Source organism: Xenopus tropicalis, chromosome 9 (assembly GCF_000004195.4).
Source record: "Xenopus tropicalis strain Nigerian chromosome 9, UCB_Xtro_10.0, whole genome shotgun sequence".
NCBI classification, from domain to species: Eukaryota; Metazoa; Chordata; class Amphibia; order Anura; family Pipidae; genus Xenopus; species Xenopus tropicalis.
In genome coordinates, this window is record NC_030685.2 from 4,864,501 (window position 1) to 4,891,098 (window position 26,598).

At 45.5% G+C, this 26,598-nt stretch overlaps 3 protein-coding genes across 3 annotated transcripts; 1 reads left to right on the plus strand and 2 right to left on the minus strand.

The window, feature by feature from the left end:
- Positions 1–1,250: 1,250 nt before the first annotated feature.
- Positions 1,251–19,644, minus strand: LOC101733344 (NACHT, LRR and PYD domains-containing protein 1b allele 2). The gene is made up of 8 exons (XM_031893065.1): positions 19,552–19,644; positions 19,303–19,352; positions 7,872–8,092; positions 6,991–7,256; positions 6,791–6,916; positions 5,999–6,140; positions 3,996–4,040; positions 1,251–1,720 (listed from the first exon to the last, which is right to left on the minus strand). The coding sequence occupies exons 1-8, from the start codon at positions 19,573–19,575 to the stop codon at positions 1,446–1,448; spliced, it is 1,149 nt and encodes a 382-aa protein (XP_031748925.1). The 5' UTR covers positions 19,576–19,644; the 3' UTR covers positions 1,251–1,445.
- Positions 19,645–24,793: 5,149 nt separating this feature from the next.
- On the minus strand, positions 24,794–25,524 carry LOC101735218 (histone H2B 1.1). Its single transcript, XM_031893116.1, has one exon. The coding sequence runs from the start codon at positions 25,453–25,455 to the stop codon at positions 25,075–25,077; it is 381 nt and encodes a 126-aa protein (XP_031748976.1). The 5' UTR covers positions 25,456–25,524; the 3' UTR covers positions 24,794–25,074.
- A 302-nt stretch (positions 25,525–25,826) lies between these two features.
- On the plus strand, positions 25,827–26,309 carry LOC101735276 (histone H2A type 1). Its single transcript, XM_004913848.4, has one exon. The coding sequence runs from the start codon at positions 25,857–25,859 to the stop codon at positions 26,247–26,249; it is 393 nt and encodes a 130-aa protein (XP_004913905.1). The 5' UTR covers positions 25,827–25,856; the 3' UTR covers positions 26,250–26,309.
- The last annotated feature ends 289 nt before the right edge of the window (positions 26,310–26,598 follow it).

Consider the following 26,598-nt stretch of genomic DNA (forward strand, 5'->3'; position numbering starts at 1 on the left):
CCTGCCCTATGCTGCCTATGTGCCATACTATGCCTGCCCTATGCTTTCTGTGTGTTCCATACTCTCCCTGCCCTATGCTGCCTATGTGCCATACTATGCCTGCCCTATGCTTTGTGTGTGTTCCATACTCTCCCTGCCCTATGCTGCCTATGTGCCATACTATGCCTGCCCTATGCTTTATGTGTGTTCCATACTCTCCCTGCCCTATGCTGCCTATGTGCCATACTATGCCTGCCCTATGCTTTATGTGTGTTCCATACTCTCCCTGCCCTATGCTGCCTATGTGCCATACTATGCCTGCCCTATGCTTTATGTGTGTTCCATACTCTCCCTGCCCTATGCTGCCTATGTGCCATAGTATGCCTGCCCTATGCTGCCTGTGTGTGCCATACTCTGCCTGCCCTATGCTTTCTGTGTGTTACATACCCTCCCTGCCCTATGCTGCCTATGTGCCATACTATGCCTGCCCTATGCTTTCTCTGTGTTCCATACTCTCCCTGCCCTATGCTGCCTATGTGCCATACTATGCCTGCCCTATGCTTTCTGTGTGTTCCATACTCTCCCTGACCTATGCTGCCTATGTGCCATACTATGCCTGCCCTATGCTTTATGTGTGTTCCATACTCTCCCTGCCCTATGCTGCCTATGTGCCATAGTATGCCTGCCCTATGCTGCCTGTGTGTGCCATACTCTGCCTGCCCTATGCTTTCTGTGTGTTACATACCCTCCCTGCCCTATGCTGCCTATGTGCCATACTATGCCTGCCCTATGCTTTCTGTGTGTTCCATACTCTCCCTGCCCTATGCTGCCTATGTGCCATACTATGCCTGCCCTATGCTTTATGTGTGTTCCATACTCTCCCTGCCCTATGCTGCCTATGTGCCATACTATGCCTGCCCTTTGCTGTCTGAGTGTTACATACCCTCCCTGCCCTATGCTGCCTATGTGCCATACTTTGCCTACCCAATGCTGCCTGTGTGTGCCATATACACAGGCAGCATAGTCCAGGTACTACATACAATGTCTGAGGTGTGAACAGGGGAACAATGGGGGTGATTACAGCCTAAGACTGAGGTGTGAACACTGCAGGGAGTAAACAATGCAGAAACTAAAAGGTGTGAAAAACACAGGGAATTACATTATTAAACAATACAGAGGGATTACAGCCTGAATCTGAGGTGAGAACCATGCAGGGGGGCAGTTAATCTCAGTACTGATACCATTTAAAGCTTACACAAAGGTAAGCCATCAAAGCAGCCAGACAGGTGGGGGGCCACACAGAGGGGGGTCGCGGGCCGCCAGTTGGACAGCACTGCCTTAAGCAAAGGTAACAAGTTACAGAGAGGAAAGTATCAGCACAAATGGCTTTAGTGCAGTAAATGAGCAAAGGTTCCCAGGATTCAATGCGTGGGGATCCCCATACATTCCCAGTGCAGTTGATCAGATCACTGGGGGCTTGGGCTGCACTGTAGGTCCCTGATGAGAGCTCTGTTGTGAGACTTCAGTGCCTGGTACAGTTCATGTTTCTCCGGATCCCCCCAGGCCCTGACATGGGCATAGAGCTGCCTCATCCTCTCCTGGGGGGTTCCCTTGCTCCGGACTGTGTCGTACTGTTCCTGGGTCAGGATGAAATCAGACAGGAGATAATCCAGAACTGGGTCAATATTGGAAGTTCTGCTGATCAGCGCCTCCCGGTGTCTATCAACAAAGTGCTGCCCGTCTGTGGGACACAAGGAAAACTCATCAAACCTCCTCTGTCCGGTCTATTTACATTATAATTGTACGGCCCACTGCCTTATAGTGCCCCCGACTCTATCACTTACTTACACCCAACCTTCCCCTATTCATAAACTCCAGCAACCAAATTGTCTAAATCAAAGGATTAGTCCTAAATTCCTGATGATAAATGACTAATCCATCTTACCCACATTATGGCACCCCATATAATGGCACCCCATAAGACATGATGTTTAACTCAGTTTAACATTTCAAAATTTGGCATCCCCTGCTTGTTTCAATTTACTTGGGTAGAGTCTCCTGAGGAACTTATTAACCTGACACACCAATCCTTCTGTTTGTTTACAGGAGACATATTGGATAAATAGGAAACCCCTAACCCTGTAGGCAATTATGAATAATATACGGTGCTGGTTTCCCTTTGGGCTAAACATTAACCCTATCTGTAACAATGGCCCCTTTATTGGAGCTCCCTATAGATCCTCTCAGGTCCCTGTCTGGGTTTCACATGAGGGGTGGGCGTGTCCTAACGGTCCCTGCCAGAAGCACAGGAGGAGGGGGAGAGCCAATCACAGCCCTGCACTCACACAAGCACAGGCAGGCTTCAGTTCCCTATCAGGTCAGCCTAGCTGCTGATTGGTTCCTATCCTACAGTGCCGCCGCCCCCCCTGCACAGCCTGGGAAAGGAGGCAGCAGGAAGTGGTACAGATGGGCGGGGCTAGTAGGGATTTTGGAGAAATTTACAATAAATCAGCCGGAAACACTACTTTATAAAGCCCATTCCTTCTATATTTAGATGAGTATAATTCATTGGCACAATATTATTTTGGGTTATTTTTGAGCAGCCCACATGGAAGTTGTGCCTATGGATTTTTGTCCAGGGTATAACTACTAACTGCACATATGATGGTATTAATATTTAATAATCTGTGTTAGTCTTTTGGGTCACACACTTAAATAGATGCTACATCAGTGAGTAGAAATCAGGCAATTTGTCCAGAATATTACTTATATTAAATCCCACCATTCATGACTATGGGGGCCATTTACTAATGGTCAGATTGTTTTTTTCTATCCGATTCAGATCACCAGACAAAAAAAATTAACTATGTGACAAAACTAAAAATTCCCAGTTATCATGTGACAAGTTTAAAAAAAAATTGCAGTTTTAATGACTCTTCCTTAAGTTTTTCCCGCATGTGCTTTTTTAATTCAGATGTCAGACATTAGTGGAAATGAGTTTATGCAAATAAAAAAAAAAAAAAGTTGAGAAAAATTCGAGTTTTAGTAAAACTGCCTCCACGCGTTACCCGTCCCCTGTCCCAGATGGCTCTCTGTATCTCAGGCTCTTGCTAATATTCCACATTATGGTTGAACGTGATGGACGTAAGTCTTTTTTCAACCTAACTTACTATGTTATCATGTGACTTAAAACTCCCCTTACTATTGGCAGTGGTAGAAGGAACCAAGAAAAGCCATAAAGCAGATCCTTAAAGGAGAAGGAAAGGTAAAAACTCAGTAGCTTTATCAGAAAGGTCTATGTAAATACAGCCATAAGCACTCACAGAAACGCTGCACTGAGTCCTCTACTAAAAGAAACACAGGATTTCTTGTCTCTTTTTTTTTCTCCTGTGCCAGAGACACACAGCTCTCTCTGCTACTCCCCCCTCTCATAAGAATGCTAAGAACTCCCTCCCCCCCTTAGGAATGTGGATCTCAGCCAATCAGCAGGAAGCTTCCTCGTAGTCTTACAAACTTATGTACAGCAGTCTTGGTGCAGGAGCGAGGCATTATGGGAACTTTCTTTACAGATCTTGAGATTAACTATTTATTAGCCTCTCCTTCTCCTTTATATTCTGACTTGTTAGAAGAGAGAGGAGTGAGAATAAATGCAGTTCTGCTGCTTCTCTTGGTTCCTAATTCTGCTCTATGTGCAACTCACTACAGTCAATACTGAATTTATATCCATAAGATCAGTAGAATAACATTATATTATATATATATATATATTCACCCCCATTTCCGTTCCTTTAGGAGCTGCCATAGCAATTTCAGCAACATCTGGTCGCCAGATGCAGACAGACCCCTCCCATCACTACATACATAGACTAGTCCTTTCCATTTCCCCTCCCCTTCCAAGAAAGAATCAGAACAAGAAGTTACTCCTGTGATACAAATTAAAAAAATAAAAAAAATTCTAATGATTAAAGAGAACATATAGAATAAAAACAGAATATCAGAGAGGAGGAGATACCTACAAGAAGCCGCTTTGGTCACGGGTCTGCTCCTTGATCCTAAATCCTCTGAAAACAAAAAGTAAAGGAGTATTAATGTGAGTAAGAGGCAGCGCTACTGTAGAACAATAAATATCATTTTTATTTACTCATTCATCATATGGTGCAGTATCACGTTTGATAATGTTGAGGAGCATTAATAATAACTAATACATTCTATTAAAATATAGAGACAATACCAGAAACTAGTGATGAGAGAATCTTTGACCTGATAGGGAACTGAAGCCTGTCTGTGCCTGTGTGAGTGCAGGGCTGTGATTGGCTCTCCCCCTCCTACTGTGCTTCTGGCAGGGACCATTAGGACACGCCCACCCCTCATGTGAAACCCAGACAGGGACCTGAGAGGATCTATAGGGAGCTCCAATAAAGGGGCCATTGTTACAGATAGGGTTAATGTTTAGCCCAAAGGGAAACCAGCACCGGATATTATTCATAATTGCCTACAGGGTTAGGGGTTTTTTTCAATTGACCCTTTATGTCTTAGCAGTTTTTATTAAAAATTCTGAAATCACCCTAAAGTTTGCACATTACAGCACATTATCTCCTATGTCATTAGGAACCAAAATAAAACAAGATAAATATGACTGGCAGGGACCTGCTGAACAGCTGGATGTCAGATATGCACAGGATTAGACAAGAGAACTGCACCTCCAGTTAGTACAACAAAAATGGTTCAATTGTAGTGATGAGTGAATCTGTTCCATTTTACTTCGCTGAAAAACTTGTGAAACGACAGAAACATTCATGAAACGGCGAAAAAAAACCTCATCTTTTTTGCTATGACCATGCCCATTTTGACACAATTACATCTGTTTTGACGCAGTCGTGACTTTTTTTGACACACGGCTTTTTTCCGCGGCAAATATTTGCAGAAATTTCACAAAACAATTCGCTAATGCCAAAATGCAGAAATTCGCTGTGAATCCGTGTCTGGTGAAAACATTCGCTCATCACTATTAAATAGTATTCTCTGCCAGAGTTCTTCGGCCGGTGGAGTCGGTGTCATATAACTAAATACAATACTAGTCAGTAGGGGTCAGATATCCCTCTAAATAGTGTTTCACTAGTGACACAATTTCATGTAAATGATTGGCTAATGGGAAACCCTCAGGCTGAAAAATGCCAGTGGAGGATTCACCCCACATGAACAGCCCTTACGGTGGCCATACATGTAGCGATTTCCGATGGATTGTTCCCACTCTCCACCGACGTTCAGGGCTGAACCGTTAGATATGGGGGTAGAAGCAATAGGATTTCTACCTCCTTCTGCCGACTCAGCCCTGAACGTAGATTTTGCTCAGGAGCCTTCAATGGCGCCCCATCAAAATCTTTTAACCCACTCGATTCCCAGCCTTTTGCACCACATGCACCAAAACGATGTTCAGGGCCAGCTTTAGGGTAATCATAGCAAATCTGTTTGACAGATACAGATATCGAGCATGTAGAATGTCTCTCATATAACAGATACACTGACATTCAGTAGTGGAAGAAAACAAAGGTAGCTGGCACATAGAATGAGGGGTTAGTGCAGTGCTGAGCTGGACTCCAGCCCCGTCTGCAATGTGCATGTACCTTGTGTTCTTCCCCATGTGTGGGTTCCACTGAGCACTCTGCCCCCCACCCCCCCCCACCCACTACTAATACACACAGAGAGGTTACTTGGTTCAAGAAAAAACTGACCTTAGTGTTTCAATATCATAGAGAACCTAGAGTGTAAGCTCACTGAGGCAGGGACTGATGGGAATGTGATAGGGACCTTAGATTGTAAGCTCACTGGGGCAGGGGCTGATGGGAATGGGATAGGGACCTTAGATTGTAAGCTCCACTGGGGCAGGGGCTGATGGGAATGGGATAGGGACCTTAGATTGTAAGCTCCACTGGGGCAGGGGCTGATGGGAATGGGATAGGGACCTTAGATTGTAAGCTCACTGGGGCAGGGGCTGATGGGAATGATGAATGACAGTTACCTCTCCTCAGTAGAACATCCCAAATGGCGCTTTGGCTCTGTGTGCACCTCACAGTCAATGAGATCTCGTCAGTCACATCCAGCAGGTAGATCTCACTGTAAGGGTACATGCTTGGGTTGTCATGAAATCTCAGCTTTAGATCCTACAATACATTTAATAGTAAAGTGCAATGTGTCTCCTATAGATTTATTACATTACAGTTCGATGTTAGTATGGGGGAGCCATTGATGAACCTCCCCCCCCTGCCAAATATTACAGTGTATCTATACTGACTACAGGGGCTATCATATGGGAAGTGTCCCTTGGCAGTTTGGAGATTGTTTGCAACATAAGGCAGTCACAGTGCACCCAAACTGCATGGGGTCCAGCAGATTTATGGGTGCATAGAATGTTAGGAGACTAGGGGTAAGAGATAGGGGGTAGCTAGATAGACAGAATGAGTCAAGTATAGCCTTTTCAATGCTGATTACACAATGTACTGGAAGGACCACTGTCCTGGATCCATGGGAACAACTCCCCCAGAGACACAGAGTAGGAGACAAGCTCCTCACCCCCCACAAGTGAAGTGGCACGATCCTCCCTCCCCATATGAAGGTTACATGGGATACCTGCCGGTAGTGGATCAGGGATTGGGCAGCTTGGCCACAGCAGAGGCTTACCTGCCCCTAGGAGTCCCTCCCCCAGTCTCCCGCTGTCAGTTGGGGGGGGGCAGAGAATGTGGCACTTAGATGCTTCTGGCAGCACTGGTCTCACTAGTAACCCTGTAGGAAATCATGAAGGACTAAAACTCACCCTTGGGTTTATTCTCGCAGTCTCGGGCCCTCCCACAAAATACCGTCTCCTACTATACACAGTGTTTGTCTGAGGGGGTTTGGCAACCCAGGAAAATCCGCTTCCATCCTCCTTCTTGTGCAGCTCCTACACACACAGCATTAATGATTATTTATATCGGAATGTTCCACAGATCCATAGTAGGGATAAGAGCGGCTTACCTTTAGTAACGAGGGGTCCTGTGGCACCAAGTACAGGTGGAGGGTATAACCGGTGATGTATCGGCAGTATATAAGGATGGCTCCGTGAGTCGGGATTTTTTTCCTAAATATGCCGGGTAAAGTCCTCATCATAACGACCCCAATTGGGGAGAAGGTCGGTTCTTTGAGTACAACATAAAATGGCTGAACTGCTGCCGGGGTCTCCAGTACCATATTCCCATGTTTGTAATGTGCCACTCTGAACCGCTTAGTATCAACCTGCCCCCCTGTAGGAAACACTAACAGTTACCTTCCAGCTAAACCCTCAGGGCCTGGGCACACAAGCGCTTTGTCCATTTCTCTCAGTCTGCGCTCAGGAGAAGATCCACCCTCACAGTCTGAATAAAAACCACAGGCTGAGAGAAATGAACAAACGCTCAGTGTGCCCAGGCCCTAAGGCCAATGCCAGACAGGGCAGATTCTCCCCCTCTCGGTGCCTCTGCTTTGATCCTCACCACACAATTATTTTTGCTCTATCACAGCCTTGCTCCCCAATCCATATACACCTTCCTACCTACCTGTGCCCCAATCCCCTTACTAACCCTCCCCACAAACCTCACTGCCCACGTCTTCCTTGTGCTTCATGGTCTCTGACTCCAGAACAGCTCTTTGCCTTCTGCCATATCTACCCCTAATCTACCCGACTGCCACAGCTGTGCCCAACCCAGAAGTCTTTGCATCCCGCTGCCTGGTCCATTCAATAACAGATCCCCTCCCACCCCACCACTAATGTATGGCAGCTTTGTTGTTATCATGTGGTCAGTAGGTTGTATCTCGTTTAACTTCAGCACTGAAGGTTTTTCAGGTCCTGTCAAATATTAGCGGATCAGTGTGGGACTTACCCCTCAGACACACGTAGTGAGGCAGATACACCGCTGATACCCGCCCGTATCTTATTGTGATGTTGAACAGAGGGCCGACAATGTGATATAAATATTGCTCCAAATATCCTAAATATTCTTCCCAGGAACTGAGCTCAAATTCAATAAAGGTTGGGGATTCCACACAGAACTGTATTCCTGTTTCTGAGCAGCGGAACCGACCTTCATACGGCAGCTCCAATCTGTAATGGAATATCCAGAGGCAATTACACTATAAATATATATCATCCTTACAATAGGGTTAGGTGTTGGTGTCTATACGGCTACAAACTATCTGCTTATTATGTACCCCCTACTGTAAATGATAAGGATATTAGCAGTCACTGAGGGGTTCTGTGCCCATATAAAGGCACAAGGCTGCAGGCTGAGTTATACAGGGAACTCTGAGTATCACTCATGTATTATAAGGGATAATGTACCCCCTACTGTAAATGATAAGGATATTAGCAGTCACTGAGGGGTTCTGTGCCCATATAAAGGCACAAGGCTGCAGGCTGAGTTATACAGGGAACTCTGAGTATCACTCATGTATTATAAGGGATAATGTACCCCCTACTGTAAATGATAAGGATATTAGCAGTCACTGAGGGGTTCTGTGCCCATATAAAGGCACAAGGCTGCAGGCTGAGTTATACAGAGAACTCTGAGTATCACTCATGTATTATAAGGGATAATGTACCCCCTACTGTAAATGATAAGGATATTAGCAGTCACTGAGGGGTTCTGTGCCCCCCATATAAAGGCACAAGGCTGCAGGCTGAGTTATACAGGGAACTCTGAGTATCACTCATGTATTATAAGGGATAATGTACCCCCTACTGTAAATGATAAGGATATTAGCAGTCACTGAGGGGTTCTGTGCCCCCCATATAAAGGCACAAGGCTGCAGGCTGAGTTATACAGGGAACTCTGAGTATCACTCATGTATTATAAGGGATAATGTACCCCCTACTGTAAATGATAAGGATATTAGCAGTCACTGAGGGGTTCTGTGCCCCCCATATAAAGGCACAAGGCTGCAGGCTGAGTTATACAGGGAACTCTGAGTATCACTCATGTATTATAAGTAATGATGAGCGAATCTGTCCTGTTTCACTTTGAACACTTAGCAAAACTGCTGAAAATTTGCGAAATGATGAAAAATTAATGAAATGCGGCTACCGCAGGTTTTTGTGTGCATACCATTTTTTTGCCGCGACCACAACTTTTTCCTCTCTGGGCAAATTTTTGCAGCGGTTTTGTGGAAAATCAGCAATGGTGAAAATCCACTCATCACTTATTATAAGGGATAATGCAATGCCAGGCTTAGGACATGTTAGTATAATACAGGTATGGGATCCCTTATCCGGAAATCCATTATCCCCATAGACTCCATTATAAGCAAACAATTCTAATTTTTAAAAATGATTTCCTTTTTCTCTGTAATAATAAAACAGTACCTGTACTTGATCCCAACTAAGATATAATTACCCCTTATTGGGGGCAGAACAGCCCTATTGGGTTTATTTAATGGTTAAATGATCCCCTTTTCTCTGTAATAATAAAACAGTACCTGTACTTGATCCCAACTAAGATATAATTACCCCTTATTGGGGCAGAACAGCCCTATTGGGTTTATTTAATGGTTAAATGATTCCCTTTTCGGGGGGCGTGGCCAACCGCGATGGTGTGAGCACGCAACACTCAGGAGCTCCGTTCAGCAAGGTCATAAAATGTCCTGAACATAAGCATTAAGGAGCGCTTTTTATTAAATCAGGAAGGAAACTGCAACGGAAGGCACCAGCTACCGAATGATGGGCAAACGGAAGCCTAAAGAGCAGCGGACCACGATGTCCCCATATCTGCACAAGACTCCAGGAGAGAAGCGCGCTGATAGCCAAGATGGCGGCGGCAGCGTGACCCTTGAAACGCATTCAGAATTACACTCCCCGCCACACTCTCCAGCCTCACTATATAGCGAGGACGACCCAGCAATACAGCATGAAACAGGTCAGTCAGCTGAAAGGGGCACATCTTACACAAATGCGGACACGCTAGATAACTCCCCGGTAACAGCACAGACACTGGCCCACCAACTCTCTCTGCTTAAAGAAGGCCTCTCAGCCACACTCTCTAAAGCTGTAGCGGATGCAGTAGCCACAGCAATTAAAGACATTCATACCGAAATTAGAGAGCTGGGAGACCGCACCGACAAACTAGAATACCTCACTGACGAAGTAATACAGAGGCACACCAACCTGGAAGATGAAAATATGGCGCTTAGGGAAGAAATTTCTCAACTCAAAAACACCTGTGAGGATCTTGAAAACAGATCCCGAAGGCAAAATTTACGTATCAGAGGGGTACCAGCAGAGGTAGGGACAGCGGAAATCCCACAATACCTAAAAGGACTGTTTACTAAAATCTGCCCAGATCTCTCACCCGACAAATGGGAATTTAATAGAGCACACCGCTCTCTGGGCCCAAAACCACCTCCAACCAAACCCTCTAGAGACATTGTGGTCTGTTTCCACTATTATGCACAAAAAGAAATGGTACTAACAAACGCTAGAACAGCATCTTCACTGGAGTACCTTAACCACAGGATCCAAATATTTGCGGATCTCTCCCCAACTACTCTAGCTAAAAGGAGAGAGTTCAGACCACTGACACAGCTTCTCAGGGATAATAAAATTCCCTATCGATGGGGCTACCCCTTCAGACTTATAGTTCAACACCGCGGGCAAAGCTACACTCTGCATAGCCTGGAAAAACGCCAGCAATTACTGCAAACACTTGGCCTCACTAGCCCAAGACAAAGCAGCCCAACCAAACACTCCCCACTTAAAAGGAGGATAAGCCCACAATGGCACAAAGTACCCGGATCTCCCTCACCCCAAAAGCTGGCCCTAAGCTCATCCGCATCGTCGGGATCCCCAGCCCAAATTACCTGCGATAATGGTATGAATCTACCTTACTGGACCCTGATTTCGAGATGAGAAATACACAAGACAACTACACAGATTGCCTTCTGTAAAACAACCATACAAACCTGCAAGAACGCGAGACGACAACTCACTCTTCACCGGTTCGATTTCTACCATACTTTGATACTTAACTTTTAAGGTGCATTTTACACCCCCCCTTGGAGAGCTGGGAGTCTCCCATTAAGTTCAATAATCACTGAACTTACTTTATTTTACGCTGAAATTTAGCAAGCATTACGCCTACATCACACAGTCTGATTTCCGTTATTGTTAAAGACTACTATTTACAAGTTATTTTACTATATATTTCTTTCCTACTTTATTCTATATTCCTACGAATGTTATATTTACAATACTATACCTGCTGGTTAATCTATGTTATAATATGTTTTGGCCTAGGTGGTCATGTCCCGGATGGGGTGGATCTCCTGCAGGGCGCAGAATCAATAATAGGCAGAAATTATTTCCTTAAACATGGTAAATTTTATATCCTTAAACTGTAAAGGCTTAAATTCAATTAAAAAACGTTATCTCGCTGTCAAGGAACTTAGAAATCTAAAAGCAGATGTTGCGCTACTGCAGGAGACTCACTTCTCCAGACTTATTGCATGTAAAGTATACTCCAAATACTACCCCGTGGTTTACTACGCATCTTCTGACACTAAAAAGGCAGGGGTCGCCATAGTTGTGCATAAAGATTGTCCCCTACAAGCCTACCTTATATTAGAAGGCACCCTAGCTGGCCAACCCCTACTTATAGCAAACATTTATGCTCCAAACAAAGGGCAAATTAAATTCATCAGAAAAGTGCTAAATAAAATAGCCACCTACCCTACACCCTATGTAATAATTGGCGGGGACTTTAATACCCCTCTATCACAGATAGAGGACAGGTCATACCCCTCCCCAGATACTAGCTCCCATACAATCTCCCGAGAGGTACGGCATCTAGTTAATAAGGCCTCTTTATTTGATATATGGCGTATAGACCACCCAAGGGCCAGGCAATACTCTTTCTATTCCACAGTGCATAAAGTTCATACTCGCCTGGACTACTTTCTGGTATCCCAACCATGTCTTAGCATACAATACTCAACTGAGATCGCACCAATAACATGGTCTGATCATGCCCCAATACAGCTTACACTTAACTTAACAAACTGCCCAAAACGAACATCACACTGGAGGTTAAACGAGACCCTCTTACATGAACAAGACTCTTACAAAACAATAGAACAAGCTATAAAGGAGTACTTTACACTAAATGAAGGCACAGTATCATCCCTTCCCACCTTATGGGAAGCCCATAAGGCTACCATAAGAGGCTCTCTTATTGCTATAACTTCAGCAAAGAAAAAAACACAGAAACAACAACTTTATACTCTACTAAACCAATTAAAGGCACTTGAAGCCCAATATAACCAAAACAACTCAGATACCCTGCTCAAAGAGTTACTATCTCTCCGGGCAGATTTGAAAACTTTGCAATTAAAAGAGGTCGAGAAAGCCCTTGTCTGGACTAGACAAAAATTCTATCAGAATGGCGACAAACATCACACAATACTTGCCAGAAAACTAAAAGATCAGACACTAACATCTACAATAAAAAATAACTCAGGCCAGTCAATATATAACCCAGATCAGATTGCGGAACAGTTTTATAACTACTACACAGAACTGTACAACATCAGAAAAGATAGCACCTTACCCTCACCCGACTTGGAGAATTTCTTTCAAAAAGCTAATCTACCTGTATTTCAAGATAGGGACTTATTTCTTGATTTAGTAATTCTAACACTAGAAGAAATCACAGCTACCATTAAACACCTACCAAACGGCAAAACACCAGGCCCAGATGGATTTCCATACCAATATTACAAATTATATCAGCAAATCCTCGCCCCATACCTGGTCAAACTTTATAACCAATACTAACAAGGGGAGCCTATCCCCTCCTCAGACCTCACATCATACTTATCCCTTATCCCAAAGGAGGGCAAAGACCACACATTATGTGCAAACTACAGGCCGATAGCTCTTTTAAATTCGGATCTAAAAATATTTTCTAAAATATTAGCAAACCGACTGGCCCCATTACTCCCAGTATTGATCAACTCTGACCAAGTGGGCTTTATACAAGGACGCCAGGCAGGAGACAATACAAGACGAGTCATAAACACTGTAGAAATAATGCAACGTCAAGGGCACCCAGCTATTGTGTTAAGTTTGGATGCAGAAAAGGCCTTTGACCGACTTGACTGGCCCTATATGTTTATGCTGTTACGACAGGATGCTGCCGCTTTGCAGAGCGATTTGACAAAATTAGATAACTGGGCAGCAAACTGGAAAATGAGGTTCAATGTTGATAAGTGCAAAGTTATGCACTTTGGTAGAAATAATATAAACGCAAACTATCTACTGAATGGTAGTGTGTTGGGGGTATCCTTAATGGAGAAGGATCTAGGGGTTTTTGTTGATAACAAGTTGTCTAATTCCAGGCAGTGTCATTCTGTGGCTACTACAGCAAATAAAGTGCTGTCTTGTATAAAAAAGGGCATTGACTCAAGGGATGAAACATAATTTTGCCCCTTTATAGGTCCCTGGTAAGGCCTCACCTTGAGTATGCAGTGCAGTTTTGGGCTCCAGTCCTTAAGAAGGATATTAATGAGCTGGAGAGAGTGCAGAGACTGCAACTAAACTGGTAAAGGGGATGGAAGATTTAAACTATGAGGTGAGACTGTCAGGGTTGGGGTTGTTTTCTCTGGAAAAGAGGCGCTTGCGAGGGGACATGATTACTCTGTACAAGTACATTAGAGGGGATTATAGGCAGTTGGGGGATGTTCTTTTTTCCCATAAAAACAATCAACGCACCAGAGGTCACCCCTTTAGATTAGAGGAAAGGAGCTTCCATTTGAAGCAGCGTAGGTGGTTTTTCACGGTGAGGGCAGTGAGGTTATGGAATGCCCTTCCTAGTGATGTGGTAATGGCAGATTCTGTTAATGCCTTTAAGAGGGGCCTGGATGAGTTCTTGATCAATCAGAATATCCAAGGCTATTGTGATACTAATATCTACAGTTAGTACTAGTGGTTGTATTTATAGTTTATGTATGTGAGTGTATAGATTGGTAGGTGTGGGTTAGGTGTGCTGGGTTTACTTGGATGGGTTGAACTTGATGGACACAGGTCTTTTTTCAACCCTATGTAACTATGTAACTATGACACCTAAAGCTACAAGGTCCATATCTGACAGCACTTAAAGCTCTCTACTCTACACCTAGTACCTACTTGAAACTACCTGGGAAAACTAATGCCTCTATCAAAATATCTAATGGGACCAGGCAGGGGTGCCCCCTCTCTCCCCTTCTATACGCGCTAAGTATAGAACCACTGGCCGCTAGCATAAGAAATGACCCCCAAATTAAAGGAGTCACGATGGGAACAGCAGAATTTAAGATTGCACTGTACGCAGACGATGTAATCCTGACTATCACTTCCCCACATACCTCCCTGCCGGCATTACATAACTTGCTAGAACAATATGGCCTATTGTCAGGCTACAAGGTAAATATTACCAAGACAGAAGCATTAACTATACATATGCCGGACCCAACAGCCCAAACCCTTAGAGCTAAATATAAGTACAAATGGAAAACAGACTACATCTCATACCTAGGAACCAAAATCACCTCCAAATATGAAGACTTATTTACCCAAAACTTTACCCCACTAGCCAAAATGACTAAAGCAAACTTTCGCAAATGGGACACATTAAGTATATCCTGGTTTGGCAAAATAGCCTCAATTAAAATGAATATATTACCCAAATTTTTATACCTTTTTGAAACTTTGCCTATAGAAATCCCACTAAGATTCTTTAAAGAAATGCAAACCACTTTTAACGATTTTGTATGGGGTCACAAATACCATAGGATCAATAAAAAGGTACTCAACACCTCCAACACCCAAGGAGGCCTAGGGCTTCCAGCCCTCCAAAGGTACTATGAAGCAACACATACCCGACAAATCTTAGCCTGGTCATCATGGTCTTCTGAAATAGCATGGGTAAAAATGGAAAATATACAATTTAATCCATACCACCCTAACATATGGTTCTGGTCACACCAAAACCACGCATTACCTAAGGTTAATACGCTAAAAGCAACTGCGTTTACACTTAAAATATGGGGAAAGGTCAGATCAAAGTATAAACTCAGCTCTTTATACTCCCCTCTGACTGCAGTTCTGGGCAACCCAATGTTTCAACCCCTGGTCACAGCCTTACCCACCCAGGCCGGAGAAAGAGTCTCCTTATTTACGGTTAAAGACATGCTTAACCCCAACTTAACGTCCATTTTACCTCTTGAAACCTTACAACAAAAGATCCCAAGTTTCCGACTCCACTGGTATATATATTTCCAATTAAGACATTTCCTAGAACCGTTTATAAAGCACTTTAGGGATAATCCACATACCCTATTTGAGTCTTTGGCATATAGAGGTCTTCCCCAAAAGGGCTTGATATCTAGAATATATGCTCTGATTAATGACCCATTTCTTGAACAGGGCTACAAACATTCCTATATGCTGAAATGGGAAGAGGTAATAGGAGTAGAAACTACAATGGAGGACTGGAACCTCATTTGGGGGAATGCAAAAACAAGCGTAACATGCACCAAACAAAAAGAGAACTTGTATAAAATACTAATGTTCTGGTACCTCACCCCAATGAGACTGAACAAAATATACCCAGAATGCCCACGGACGTGCTGTAGGTGTGGGGGGGCTACAGGAGATTTACCACATATATTTTGGTTCTGTCCGCTTCTGCAAACTCTATGGGATGAGGCCCGAGACCTGCTGACATCCCTTATGCATCAAACGATTCCAAAAAGCATAACTACTTTCCTACTAGGCAGACCTATAACTGGTCTTACCAGATCACAGCAAAAACTCGCCAACCACACCCTAACTGCAATACGCATATCCATAGCATCCAAATGGAAAACAGCAACTCTCCCAACTTGGAAAGAACTCTGCCAAAGAATTGAAAGTAGAGATGTAGCGAACTGTTCGCCGGAGAACTAATTCGCACGAAAATCGGGTGTTCGCAAGTTCACGAACTTTTAGCGAAGTTCGCAATTTTGGGTTCGCCTTAGCTGGAGCCAAATTTTGACCTCTCACCCCAGAGCCAGCAGATACATGGCAGCCAATCAGGCAGCTCTCCCTCCTGGACCACCCCCAGACCACTCCCTTCCATATATAAACCGAAGCCCAGCAGCCATTTTACATTCTGCCTGTGTGTGCTTGATGAGTTAGCATAGGGAGAGAGCTGTGCAGGGGTTTGAGGGACAGTTTAGGTAGCTTTGCTGACTAGTAATCTACTTTCTACTGCTCTGTATGTAGCTGCTGGGGACAGCTGTCCTGCTGATCTCATCTGCTGTAACCCAATACGTTACACATAGTAGTGACATTGCATTGCAATAAAATCACCTGAGCGATGTTTTTCCACCAGCAATAATATATTCCGTATCCACTACTGCGGCGTTTTGTCTTTGCGTGTGAACCGGCCGTAACCTTTACACGACTTGATTGGCATGTAGGCGCCGGATGTTTTAAAGCAGTTTATTACACAAGTTTAGAAATGTAGTGTGATTTCTGCCCTTTACAGCACAAAACGCAACACTGTGTCAACAACGTATTTTTCAGAGAAATTTTTGCCCTTGATCCCCCTCCTGCATGCCCCTGCCCAGGTCGTGGCACCCTTTAAACAACTTTAAAATCAGTTTTCTGGCCAGAAATGGCTTTTCTAGGTTTTAAAGTTCGCCTTCTCATTGAAGTCTATGGGGTTCGCAAAGTTTCGCACTTTTTGGCAGAAGTTCGCGAACGGGTTCGCGAACTTTTTTTGTGAGGTTCGCTACATCCCTAATTGAAAGCAATAGGAACTTCGAATCTAGGATTGCTCACCTCCACAACAAGACCCCGACATACCTAAAAGTCTGGTCCACATGGGAGCTCCGAACACCCATACAAGGAGAATAAAGACATGCTGAGGTAACAACGAAAAACTACCAACACCCCAGGATCATCACAGCCAGCAGAACTTAGGCTCACTACCATTAATATATTTACCATGTCTTTTTCTGTTCTCTTTTCCTTTCCCTTTTTCCTTTTTTTTCTCTTTATCTTTGTTTAATACTCTTTATTTGCTGTATAAACAGTTATATGCAAAAAAACAATAAAAATATAATAAACAAAAAAAAAAATGATTCCCTTTTCTCTGTAATAATAAAACAGTATCTGTACTTGATCCCAACTAAGATATAATTACCCCTTATTGGGGCAGAACAGCCCTATTGGGTTTATTTCATGGTTAAATGATTCCCTTTTCTCTGTAATAATAAAACAGTACCTGTACTTGATCCCAACTAAGATATAATTACCCCTTATTGGGGCAGAACTGCCCTATTGGGTTTATTTAATGGTTAAATGATTCCCTTTTCTCTGTAATAATAAAACAGTACCTGTACTTGATCCCAACTAAGATATAATTACCCCTTATTGGGGCAGAACAGCCCTATTGGGTTTATTTAATGGTTAAATGATTCCCTTTTCTCTGTAATAATAAAACAGTACCTGTACTTGATCCCAACTAAGATATAATTACCCCTTATTGGGGCAGAACTGCCCTATTGGGTTTATTTAATGGTTAAATGATTCCCTTTTCTCTGTAATAATAAAACAGTACCTGTACTTGATCCCAACTAAGATATAATTACCCCTTATTGGGGCAGAACAGCCCTATTGGGTTTATTTAATGGTTAAATGATTCCCTTTTCTCTGTAATAATAAAACAGTACCTGTACTTGATCCCAACTAAGATATAATTACCCCTTATTGGGGCAGAACTGCCCGATTGGGTTTATTTAATGGTTAAATGATTCCCTTTTCTCTGTAATAATAAAACAGTACCTGTACTTGATCCCAACTAAGATATAATTACCCCTTATTGGGGCAGAACAGCCCTATTGGGTTTATTTAATGGTTAAATGATTCCCTTTTCTCTGTAATAATAAAACAGTACCTGTACTTGATCCCAACTAAGATATAATTACCCCTTATTGGGGACAGAACAGCCCTATTGGGTTTATTTAATGGTTAAATGATTCCCTTTTCTCTGTAATAATAAAACAGTACCTGTACTTGATCCCAACTAAGATATAATTACCCCTTATTGGGGGCAGAACAGCCCTATTGGGTTTATTTAATATTTAAATTATTTTTAACAGACTTAAATTATGGAGATCCAAATTACGGAAAGATCGCTTATCCGGAAAACCCCAGGTCCCGAGCATTCTGGATAACAGGTCCCATACCTGTATAACTTTATAATAAGTTGAAAATGAGCGCCTAAGTTCTTACATTGCCGATAACAGTAAGGCATTTTTGGCAGTTTTTTGCCTTTTGTGGAAGTTTTGGACAGAGCAGAGAGAATAGAAATTAGCAATAGGCGCCCATTGGAAAGTTACAGGTTAGACATTCTTTTCTTATATCCTTATATATCTTATTTGTGGTTACATAATCCATGCACTGTGAGTTTGGCCATTAGAGGAAGCAGTGAGATCCATTACCCAAATTATAATGACAATCAAAAAATAAAAAAAATGCGTCATACTCATTGGGACACAGGCTGCAATCCTTCCTGCATTGCCCTGCAGTGAGGCGGAGGTGTCCGCTGCACCCAACAATTAGTGTGGCCATACACTGCACCTATACAACTGCCCCGCGCCTATACAACTAGACATGCCTATACAACTGCCCGTGCCTATACAACTGCCCGTGCCTATACAACTAGTAACGCCTATAAAACTAGACACGCCTATACAACTAGACATGCCTATGCAACTAGACACGCCTATACAACTAGACACGCCTATACAACTAGACACGCCTATACAACTAGACACGCCTATACAACTGCCAGCCCCTATACAACTGCAATAAAGTGCAATTAATCAGCTCATTCTCTTAGATTCACTTAAATCTCCCAAACACCAGTGTGCAAGAGGTTTAAGATGAGTCCATTATTAAGGGGCCCATCCATGTACCCATTAGCAGATGACATTCTCGGGGTGCTGACATGCCGGGGGGGAGTTGCTAAATGTCCTCCTTTAAAGTGGTAAAAGACTGGACACTTTCCTTGCTATCCACTTATTCAGTCTGTACATGGTGCTCAGATGTCTGTAGCCATATTGCTGGGATCCTCTTTGTCTTGAAGTGGACTGAATGCCAACGGGAAGATGTGACCCCTGTCCCTCCTACACTCCTATTCACTCTCTATTCACTCCAGTTCTGACTGTAGCAGCGTCACTGTAAATCAACTACATAGAACAGTAATAACACTGGAATAAACAGATTCTATATTATACCTATATGTATCATCAAACTTTCTCGGATGAACTTCTGTCGCTTCTGGAACCTGAAATGATCAATACAATTAGTTTTCTAACAAACAAAGATTTCATACAAGATTTGGTTTGGTATTTTCCATCTTGGCTGTGAGCAATCACACTAAAACATATACACATACCCATACATTGTGTGACAGAGTGGGGCCTTTAAAGTGGGATTTAAAATCTAAGTATCTGGATATAGAAACCGTAAAAGAAAGGACTCACCTCTCCACAGATCTCACATTCCATTGATCTTCCTCTGGGCCAATCACAAGGCTTCTCTACTTGCTCAATTAAGTCTGTTTCCAGCCCCCCAGCCGCTCCCATTCCCCCGGCGGCTCCCCCTCCCATTCTGCCTCCCTCTCCCATTCCCCCGGCTGCTGCCTCCCCGATTCCCCCAGCGGCTCCCCCTCCCATTCCGCCTCCCTCTCCCATTCCCCCGGCGGCTCCCCCTCCCATTCCACCTGCGGCTCCCCCTCCCATTCTGCCTCCCTCTCCCATTCCCCCGGCTGCTGCCTCCCCGATTCCCCCGGCGGCTCCCCCTCCCATTCCGCCTCCCTCTCCCATTCCCCCGGCGCCTCCCTCTCCCATTCCCCCGGCGCCACCCTCTCCCATTCCCCCGGCGCCACCCTCTCCCATTCCCCCGGCGCCTGCCTCTCCCATTCCCCCAGCGGCTCCCATTCCCCCGGCGCCTGCCTCTCCCATTCCCCTGGCCGCTCCTTCTCCCATTCCCCCGGCGGCTCCCCCTCCCATTCCCCTGGCAGCTCCCATTCCCCCGGCGCCTCCCTCTCCCATTCCCCTGGCAGCTCCCATTCCCCCGGCACCTCCCTCTCCCATTTCCCCGGCGCCTCCCTCTCCCATTCCCCTGGCAGCTCCCATTACCCCGGCGCCTCCCTCTCCCATTCCCCCGGTGCCTCCCTCTCCCATTCCTCTGGCTGCTCCCTCTCCCATTCCCCCGGCGCCTCCCTCTCCCATTTCCCCGGCGCCTCCCTCTCCCATTCCCCCGGCGCCTCCCTCTCCCATTCCCCCAGCGGCTCCCATTCCCCCGGCGCCTCCCTCTCCCATTCCCCCAGCGGCTCCCATTCCCCCGGCGCCTGCCTCTCCCATTCCCCCGGCGGCTCCCCCTCCCATTCCCCTGGCAGCTCCCTCTCCCATTCCCCCGGCGGCTCCCTCTCCCATTCCCCCGGCGGCTCCCCCTCCCATTCCCCCGGCGGCTCCCTCTCCCATTCCCCCGGCGGCTCCCTCTCCCATTCCCCCGGCGCCTGCCTCTCCCATTCCCCCAGCGGCTCCCATTCCCCCGGCGCCTGCCTCTCCCATTCCCCCGGCGGCTCCCCCTCCCATTCCCCTGGCAGCTCCCATTCCCCCGGCGCCTCCCTCTCCCATTCCCCCGGCGCCTCCCTCTCCCATTCCCCCGGCGACTCCCTCTCCCATTCCCCCGGCGCCTCCCTCTCCCATTCCCCCGGCGCCTCCCTCTCCCATTCCCCCGGCGGCTCCCTCTCCCATTCCCCCGGCGCCTCCCTCTCCCATTCCCCCGGCGGCTCCCTCTCCCATTCCCCCGGCGCCTCCCTCTCCCATTCCCCCGGCGGCTCCCTCTCCCATTCCCCCGGCGCCTCCCTCTCCCATTCCTCCGGCGGGTCTCTCTTCCAGAACTCTTCCAACTTCATCTGAAACAGGTGCATTAAAGAAGACAGATAAGTGAAAAAATCTTGCAGGCAATTCTAAATAATATATAGTACCTGATATGTGTCTGGGTTTCAAATGAGGGGTGGGCGTGTCCTAACGGTCCCTGCCAGAAGCACAGTAGGAGGGGGAGAGCCAATCACAGCCCTGCAGTGGGCTCTATAAAATGACAAGTACTTTATTTGATTCCAAGGAAGCGGCTCTAGCACACTGGCTGCTGTCTGTACCACCTTCCCGCTCCTACTTTGTACCTGATTGGCTACTGCTCCCTCAGTGTGACTCTGCCCTATAGAAATATGGGGCAATAACGCTGCTGCAGCACCGGCAATATATAAATACTGTTAAAGGGGTGGTTCACCTTTATTCACATTCTTTCTATATTTAAAGGAGTATAATGTACTCTTGTGACAACCTTGTTTTTGTTTACACAGAAAAAAAACACTTTCACGAAAAATAGAGTTTTACACTGTCATACCTCCCAACTGTGGGACAGTCCTGATTTTAACAGCTCAGCCCCAGTCCCAGATTCTTACTGGAAAGTCCCTCATTCCCTTTGATTTCCTGCACTGAATGTCAAAAAAAGATACAAAGTTTCTCAAACTTAATTAAATAAGGGGGCTTTTGGCAGAGAGCCCAGAATACTCAGCCCCTGAGATACAAGTGTAACTAATAAGCTAAACAGGTCTCTTATGGGAACTGAGACTAACAGCTTAAAGGGCAACTTCACCTTTTTAGCAAAACTGTAATAACACATAAAACAAGACCCCCAAACCCCCAGAAATGTGTTCAAACTTTAAAGGAGACATATTGGATAAATGGGAAACCCCTAACCCTGTAGGCAATTATGAATAATATCCGGTGCTGGTTTCCCTTTGGGCTAAACATTAACCCTATCTGTAACAATGGCCCCTTTATTGGAGCTCCCTATAGATCCTCTCAGGTCCCTGTCTGGGTTTCACATGAGGGGTGGGCGTGTCCTAACGGCCCCTGCCAGAAGCACAGTAGGAGGGGGAGAGCCAATCACAGCCCTGCACTCACACAAGCACAGACAGGCTTCAGTTCCCTATCAGGTCAGCCTAGCTGCTGATTGGTTCCTATCCTACAGTGCAGGGTACGGAGGGCCGCCGGCTCCCCAGCTCATCCAGAGAATTCAGCCAGCAGGAAGTGGAAGAGATGGGCGGGGCTAGTGGGGTTTGGGGGGAATTTCTCAATAAATCAGTCAGAAACACAACTTTTTAAGCACAATCCTTCTATATCTAGAGGAGTATAATTCCCTGGTACATTCATCATTTTTATAGGATATGTCTCCTTTAAATAACCTGCCAAATTTAGTCAAATGGGAGCGGTATTTAGGGGGTGTGGTCATGAAAACAGGTGCAATCAAATAATTTTTGCTGCGCTACACGGGGCATCTCTTTTTATACTGCTTTCCATTTTCGGAATGTTGGGGTGTATGCAATGTTATTAGGGCAATTTACAAGGTGCTGCTCTTCAACTTTTCATTTGATCTTTTTTTTTTTTTTTAATAGTTTTTGAATGACATATGGGGCACATTTATGGAAAAAAAAAAAAAATCAGGCTAAGAGCTCACCTGGAAACACCCACTTTCTATTCATTCCAAAGGGATTTTAAGAAGCAAATTCAGCAAACGCTGAACTCTAACTCTCACCCATTGATAAATATGCTTTTAAAACTCCCATAGCAACCAACAAAAAGGGAGTATTTCTGCGCTGAGCCCTTAGCTGACATTCTGATAAATCTGCCCCTATGTCTCTGGCAGCTTCCAATTGTGTTACAGCTGTAAAGAACTGCAGCCCTGCATACTCCTCACCTGAAGAATCAGGACTAAATCTGCCTATGTCCTGGGCAATCTCATAGTAAACCACATGGGCATCTAGGTCGCCATAGGTGGAGTCATGGGGGTCGCCATAACGGACAATATCGCGGCGCTTCTTGCAGCAGCAGCAGCGGAACATTGTGGTTGAACCGGCAGAACTTCAGCTCTCACTCCCCCAGGGCCGCCCTGCCTGTTGCGTTGGTTTAGCCCTTATATAAACCCGGAAGAATCCAGAAGCCTTTACTTTTATAGTCGCTGAGTTCACTCATTATTCCAACCCCCCCGTTATTCCCGAATGGCCCCGCCCCTTTAGCCACACAGCCCCGCCCCATTTAGCGGCATCGCACGGACTGGGAGCCACACGGGGCTCCAACACAGGGGCCTGACTAACTTATTCGCCAACAAACACTTGGAACAGCCGAGCGCCTGTGGGGCTTTGCCCGCTGCCGTACAGCTCCTATTCCTCTGGGGACAAACGGCAAATAAACTCACTTGGAAGCAACTCTGTTTGTATCAGTGCGCTACATGTATATAGACTCTGAGGTACCAACATAAGCGCTAAACTGCGGCATTGCTGAAAGGGAGCGCACTGTCCCGCAACAGCGCCTGATACTGACGCCCTGGGGGGGAGTGGGCTGAGTCAGGGCCCCCTGAAATTCCATAGTGATAAATCTCGATGTAGAAAAGGAAGAAACTGTCCCATGTACAGGGAGTCCGTAAAGTGAGGAAAATCCCAGAAAAATGTTGTAAAAAAATACATAAAGTAAATCAGCTACCAAAGTATCTAGACAATTCTATATAATTCTTTAGAGCCAAGTTACAGTTACACAGTTACAGTATATTGGGAATAGTGGATAGAATGATACATTACTATAGGCTGTTACAGAACTAAGGGGCCGGAGTTGCCTGAGGCTCAAAATCAGCATTTCTGCAGGAAAAACAAGGGGGGGGAGGGGGGACGTAATTAGAAAATTCCCATAATAAACCACGATATTATGAAAAGCGAGACATGGTAAATTCCTCCTTTAAACCTCCACAGAACTTTGTTTTAAAGCCCATATTGACAATAAGTTGACACACGTATCAAAATAATTTGTTACACACTTTTTTTTAATCATTTTCACAGTTTCGCTCATCTTTTCAAAGACTCATCAAAATAAGCGCGATTGCGTCAAATTGGGGTCCTGTTTTGATGCCGCCGTAATTTTTTTTTTTTACACACAGCACATTTTTTGTGCAAAACAATTTGCCGATGGAACGCAACATGTCGCCGCAGGCACAAACGCTTGGGAGTAGCGATCAGCGAATCTGTCACGATTTCAAGCTTACGAATCTGTGAAAAAATTCACAAAATGGCGAAAGTTTTGCAAAAACACGAAAAATGACGTCAAAAAAATGTGCTGCGCGCAACAATTTTTTAGACCTTCCTGTCATTTTTCTTTTATGCCAACAATTTTTTGGATGTCCAAGATTTTTTTTTTTTTCTGCTGCAAATTTGTGCCCGTTTCGAGAAAAAATCCACCAATGGATTTCACTCATCACTAGCGCCATGTTATCTCTTCACTTCTACCAGGGTCAGAATGAGCCATCCAACCCCAGCGGCCCAGACTAATCCTTTTGCAGCTCCCCAAGTGGTGGGGCCTCCAGAGCTGCCAGTCCTGGCTCATTGTAACTCAGCCCCACATACAGAATTATAGAGAGAAAGAACCATCAAACCATAGAAATAACAAGGGAAATCTGGGTAAAAAGTTGTAACTCAATTCCAGGCTGAATGTCAGCTCTTTGGACATGAGGCTCCAGGCAGTTTCCCCGCATCGGCCCAACTGTAACACATTCCCTGCCCCAAACCTTCCAGCTCATTCCCAAACAGCTGCACTTCAGCAATAATAGGATTTACTGGCGGGAATTCAGTAAAATCGTTTCTATTGAGCTTTGCAAAAACCCTTCACAAAGTATCACAGCGCTCGTTTGTCCGATACAAATACAGCGACTTCACTTCACCTTGAGATACGATCTATAGACTAGAGTGCCGGGTATTCCTGCAAGAAGAGACGGGAATAACTACAGCCCAGGGCGGCGCCACTGAGGCCTGAGTCGTACGGGTATTGTGTTCCCTATACAGATAGTGCGGCGCCTTTATACTAACCAGTTACAGATCTTATAGGGAGGGGGTGGGGGCCCTTAGAAGAGCCTTTGTGTTGCCGGGAGTAGGGCAGGAGATGGGGCAGCAGTTACTTGGCGCTGGTGTACTTGGTGACAGCCTTGGTGCCCTCGGACACGGCGTGTTTGGCCAGCTCCCCAGGCAGCAGCAGGCGGACCGCGGTCTGGATCTCCCGGGAGGTGATGGTGGAGCGCTTGTTGTAATGAGCCAGGCGGGAGGCTTCCCCTGCGATGCGCTCAAACACATCGTTGACAAAGGAGTTCATGATGCTCATGGCCTTGGAGGAGATGCCGGTATCGGGGTGCACCTGCTTCAGCACCTTGTACACGTAAATGGCGTAACTCTCCTTCCTTGTCTTCCTGCGCTTCTTCCCATCTTTCTTCTGGGTTTTGGTCACCGCTTTCTTGGAGCCTTTCTTCGCGGCTGGAGCGGATTTGGCTGGTTCAGGCATGCTCAACTATCCTTACGCTTTCCGATAAACGAGAAAACTGTTCCCTCCGCCTCCCGGGCTGCTGCTTTTATAGCCATCCCATGCAAATAAGGCTGCCTAATAGCACAAACTATTACTGGTTAGTTTTGTCACATGGTATAAAACCGCCCATCTACAGCTATGGATTGGTGTTTCTGAAAGCATCTGTGTGATTGGCTGCAATTAACTCACCCAATACAAAACGGAGAAATGCAAGTAGAGCAATTGATTGGTGCTTCCAAAACCTACAGTTTGATTGGTTGCATTGGAACTCACCCAATTAGAGAAGAGAGGTGTGTCCAGCGCGGCCTACTAAAACCAGTACCTGGGTGGGAAAGCGTTACATTCTGCAATTTCTTTGTGTTTGAGAATTACTTGCAACTATGTCTGGAAGAGGCAAACAAGGCGGGAAGGTTCGGGCTAAGGCCAAGACCCGCTCATCCCGGGCTGGGCTGCAGTTCCCAGTTGGCCGAGTTCACAGGCTCTTGAGAAAGGGCAATTATGCTGAGCGGGTGGGAGCCGGAGCTCCGGTCTATCTGGCCGCAGTGCTCGAATACCTGACCGCTGAGATCCTGGAGTTGGCCGGGAACGCTGCCCGGGATAACAAGAAGACCCGTATCATCCCCAGGCACCTGCAGCTCGCTGTGCGCAATGATGAGGAGCTGAACAAACTGCTCGGAGGAGTCACTATCGCTCAGGGCGGGGTCCTGCCCAACATCCAGTCCGTGCTGCTGCCCAAGAAAACCGAGAGCTCCAAGGCGGCCAAGAGCAAGTGAGCTGCCCGGTCACAGCGCCCCCATCAGGAAACAACACAAAGGCTCTTTTCAGAGCCCCCACACCGGCTACAGAGGGCTGTATTCACATACATGGGGAGGGAGATACATAATATAAACTCGTTTACACAATAGACATTACAGTACAATGCTTAGTGCCGCCTTGTTACTTTCAGGTCCGTTATAAAGTTCTTTGTGGGTTGGATTAATCCGTCCAACTATATCCGCTCCCCCTTTCTATTGTACAGACTTTATGAATAGAAACAAGAGGCGCTGTGCCGGGGAGAGACACAATCTGATACCGAGGGCTGATCCCTTCCGTGCTCTTTTATTCAGTCCCCGGTACAACCCA

What these genes read in the sequence shown, in the direction of transcription:
- LOC101735218 (XM_031893116.1), bottom strand. Translation starts at nt 25,455, where the DNA reads ATGCCTGAACCAGCCAAATCCGCTCCAGCCGCGAAGAAAGGCTCCAAG.
- LOC101735276 (XM_004913848.4), top strand. Translation starts at nt 25,857, where the DNA reads ATGTCTGGAAGAGGCAAACAAGGCGGGAAGGTTCGGGCTAAGGCCAAG.
- LOC101733344 (XM_031893065.1), bottom strand. Translation starts at nt 19,575, where the DNA reads ATGGAATGTGAGATCTGTGGAGAG. An exon ending in CTGCGAGAATAAACCCAAGG is followed by an intron (nt 6,141 to 6,790) that starts GTGAGTTTTAGT and finishes AATGTATTGTAG; the next exon opens with GATCTAAAGCTGAGATTTCA. An exon ending in GGATGTTCTACTGAGGAGAG is followed by an intron (nt 4,041 to 5,998) that starts GTAACTGTCATT and finishes TTTTGTTTTCAG; the next exon opens with AGGATTTAGGATCAAGGAGC.